Source organism: Ruditapes philippinarum, unplaced genomic scaffold (genome assembly GCF_026571515.1).
Source record: "Ruditapes philippinarum isolate M1 unplaced genomic scaffold, ASM2657151v2 ctg19249_1_1_1_1, whole genome shotgun sequence".
Classification (NCBI taxonomy): Eukaryota; Metazoa; Mollusca; class Bivalvia; order Venerida; family Veneridae; genus Ruditapes; species Ruditapes philippinarum.
In genome coordinates this window covers 529-4,984 of record NW_026855056.1, presented here as the reverse complement: position 1 = coordinate 4,984, position 4,456 = coordinate 529, and the positions used below count along the sequence as shown (strand labels likewise).

The 4,456-nt window shown below is 34.4% G+C and overlaps 1 protein-coding gene across 1 annotated transcript; it reads right to left on the bottom strand.

The window, feature by feature from the left end:
• Window positions 1-1,679: 1,679 nt before the first annotated feature.
• LOC132741979 (prion-like-(Q/N-rich) domain-bearing protein 25) lies at window positions 1,680-4,205 on the bottom strand (the record flags this gene model as incomplete). The annotated part of the gene is made up of 4 exons (XM_060730253.1): window positions 1,680-1,831; window positions 2,708-2,842; window positions 3,399-3,533; window positions 4,059-4,205. Coding segments are annotated over 4 exons (569 nt in total), but the record flags the coding sequence as incomplete, so codon positions are not given.
• Between the last annotated feature and the right edge of the window lie 251 nt (window positions 4,206-4,456).

Below are 4,456 nucleotides of genomic sequence, written 5' to 3'. Positions count from 1 at the left end.
GTTGTCTGTTTTGAGTAAAATGTTGTCTGTGCAATGTGTTCTCTGTTCTGTTTATCATGTTGTCTGTTCTGTGTAACGTGCTGTCTGTTCTGTGTAACATGTTGTCTGGTCTGTGTAAAATGCCGTATGTGAATTATGTTGTCTGTGTTGAGTAAAATGTTGTCTGTGCAATGTGTTCTCTGTTCTGTGTAACATGTTGTCTGTTCTGTGTAACGTGTTGTATGTGTAACATGATGACAGCGTAACATGATCGTTAAAGTAGACGTATCAAGCATGTTAAAATTATGTAAATTGTTGACATTTCAAAGAAGATTACAGCTCAGTTATAAAGTAGACCAAAAGTTAATGTGTGTATCACGTAGGAATGCGCAGTAGGCTTAATTGATAAACTTCTCAAATATTATTTATATTCTACACATGTTTTGTAAAATAATTAAACACAAACGACGAAAAGGGAACATTGTATAATGTAAACATTGTGTGTATCATTTATGTTTCTTTTGGAGCGAATTCTGCCTTAGTTACAAGTGCTTTCTGTAAAGTGTGAACAAATATAACGCCGTTTATACAAACGCCTATAATAAAACCGGCAACGGACGTCCCTACGATGGATTCAATGTCCCAGTCTATGTCCGCTTTGATCAATTCATCTGAAAGAAGTAAAGTATATCTTTTGGTCAATAAACACATTTATTCCAATCCATGGGAAGTCATTTAAACTGTTCATTCAAAGAGAAGTGATTCAAATCAAATTTGATTATTATGTTGTGTTTTATTATTGTAGGTTTTATAGGATTTTAAGCAAGATATTTACTAAAGTTTATTGCCAGTACAATATGACAGTTTTGTTTGTTTTGGGGTTTTTACGTCACATCGACACAGTAGAGGTCATATCGCGACGTTCCAGCTCTACTGGTGGAGGAAGACCTCAGGTGCCCTTCCATGCATTATTTCAGGCACGAACGTGTACCTGAGTAGAACCACCGACGTTCCATAAGCTAGCTGGATAGCTTCCTCATATGAGAGAATCCAAAGTCCCTGTCGGAATTCGAACCCACAGAGGTGAGGGGCAAGTGGTTTGATGTCAACGACCTTAACAACTCGACCACGGACGCCCCAGTACACTATGGCAGTGTTGGGTAATTGTTGACTATGGACAGGTGGCCATAAACAAAACTGGAACAGAAAACATTGCCCCACACAGGGCTCAAACACACACTAAGTGAATGAAAAGTGAATACCTATTGTGATAATATATAATTCAATAAATAATGTAGTTTATTAAAGCAGCACGCCTCCAGGCTCATTCTAATTTTCATGAAAATTTTGAAAATGTATCTGAATGTTTAATATTGTGAAGTAACCAAAAGAAAGCTATTTTACATTTTCAATCGCATTTACAACCCCCGTAAATTACTAAAAAAAGTGGTCAAAATATGCATAAATACCCCTTACTGCGTTAGTAACGCAGTAGAAATATAATTGTAAACACTAAAAATTCAGTCATTAATCGCACAGAACATGTAAAATATTACTTGATCTTGAATCTTTTTACTTACCTATAATTTAAGTGAATTTTTCCTAAGTTTGATTTTATTGAACAATTTTGACCCATCTGGAGGCATGTAGCTTTAAATATTTCATAATACTGGTATATGTAAATAGTTCTAACAAAATTGCTAAAGAAGATTTAACTTACCTTTGTAACAATATCCGTTAATGATACTATGTCCAGCATAGCACGTGCTACATAGACTGGTTGCCGGATCACATGCGCCAGAAAATGTCAAACATGAAATATTTGCGTCACAATACCCGCCAATCAATCCATCTTGCAAAATTGTGGTTAAAAATAAAAAAAGTAATTATACAAGTTATGATATATAACACACAAAGACAGGACAGAATATATATAATACATTGATAATACCTTAATAAATGTGAAAAACAAAAATCTATTATGCATCTCCTATATATGAGCCGTGTCACGACAAAACCAACATAATGGTTTTGCGACCAGCATGGATCCAGACCAGCCTGCGCATCCGCGCAGTCTGATCAGGATCCATGCTGTTCGTTTACCAACCCTATTACAAGTAGAGAAACTGATAGCGAACAGCATGGATCCTAATCAGACTGCGCGGATGCGCAGGCTGGTCTGGATCCATGCTGGTCGCAAACACACTATGTTGGTTTTGTCATGACACGGCTCAATTATAATATCTTGGACTCCGCCTCAGTCAAAGATCATTGATGTAATGCATGGCGGGATACCGATGACGAAACAAGCATATTTACTTTTAAAAGAAGAAAGGTTTTCGTATTTCAAACAAGTATTTTGTTCCGGACTGGTCTTTTAGCAATAACTGACACTTAAATAATTGTCTAGGGAAACCATTGTGTTATGACTTGGAATGGACAATTACATGCAAATTGTATATATATAAAGTCAATACAACATAGAACAGTGCATCTTTTAAAGAATACTATACACTATATTGTAGGAACTGAAAATGAATAGCCTTTGTGACCACGATAAAGTCAAATCGGCCAGCAATCTAATGTATTCACTATACAGTTGATAGCATAATTATATATATTTTGCTATTGAAATCCTTTAAATTTTGAATGGTCTGTTCCAAATTCAAAGTGGGCAAGTCCATTCCAAATATCCCAGTTAGGTTAAAGGTTAAAAGATTGGGCTCACCTTGCCTACAAAACCCATCAGGTAAAACCCGATAACCGTTAGACGAACAATTTACACAGACATGAGATTCGGGCCCACAACCTGTTCCGTCGGTACAGTTGACTACGGTATCACAATATCCGCCAAATACACCGTCTGCATAATAAATATTCCATCATTTTAATAAGAAATAAGTTAAATTTCTAAAATTGTCACTAAAACAGTGGCGCAACTCTGATCTTCAATTTGATGTTAGAAAATATTGATAATTGCTTCACAACCTCATTGTAAATATAAATATGTTTTGACTTAACACAAAGAAGATATGTTATGTTTAAAATTCTACACACTATAGGTGGTCACAATATGAATATATAGTGTCATTAAAAATAATGACAGTTTTTTTAAAGAAAAGAGCAATTTTATTTGAACTGAAATCGGGAGAGCAGCTTCCCATACTTTATTCATTCTTTGATTCAAATAAGACATATTCAATAAGAATTTCATCAATTGCAACAAAGTGATTAAAATATTTTACTCAAGAATGCGAATAAAAATCTTAAGAAAATTATATAGCTCTATCCCTTGTTTAAGAAAAGTATTCACCTAAGTTCTAAAGGATTTACTAGTATACAGTTTATTTGCTGTACATTCAATAAAAATATATACTTAATAATTCTATTACAAAATATTGAAACTATTCAAACAAGACCTTGTAGGCAGTATCCATTCACACTACGGTAGCCAGCCATAGTGCACGATATGCACGTGTTAAATTCTGCGTCACAACTACTCCCAGATTTCGTGCAGGATATTTCTTGACTACAAAATCCACCAATTGCTCCATCTAAATAAAAAGATTTTTAAGTTACATAGAACAGAACAGAACAGAACAACACCTTATTAACATAAATGTACGAGTTTAATAATATTCCTGCTGAATTTGTAGAACAGTTTTACTTTACTTTGAATTTGGTAAATTAGGAGCTGAAAGGATTCCACACTTAAATAAAATGAGTTCCCAACAGCAAAGGGCTTTGCCAGATCGCTGTTAGTTGGAGCAGAGAAAGGCTTAAAATATAAACGTTTTTCTTCACAGAAACGTATTGTGTAATAAAAAGAGTTTTTTATAAACAAACTATTTTGCAAGGGACTAATTTCAGGACTTTTTTAAATTTCAATTCACTATACGGATATTCATACATTTGTAAAGCAAAATAGAAAACAATGGAATATTGTTTCAATGCAAAAGGAAGTATTAAAAATAATGAAAATTGTGATAAATAGAGGATATTTGTTTGTTTCTAGCGAATATGGAATGTAATTCACTAAGAAATAAGATTCAAAGGGTTGTTCACACCGCTAAAATTACCTTTCATACAAAATCCATTGATGATTCGATGTTGCCGTGTCTGACGACAATTGATGCACGTGCTGGTGACGGGATCACATGCCAAATAAGGAGTTTTTGTTGTATCGCACGGGATGTGCGCGTCACAGTAACCATATACAGCGCCATCTGTGTCACATGGAATATTCAATTTATAATATATGACATAAATATGTTTCCATGAAAAAATAGCATACCATACCCAATATAAACCAATTTAAAACAAATTAGATACACATAAGTTTTTGACTTATTCTACATTGCAAGCGCGCGTGTTCAACTTTTCATTATCTCTCATAAGCAGACTCAACAAAACCGTGTCTGCAGGGTTTAACTATCTCATATAACTAGTGTTGCTCCCGAAAGACCCCCTTTTCCAA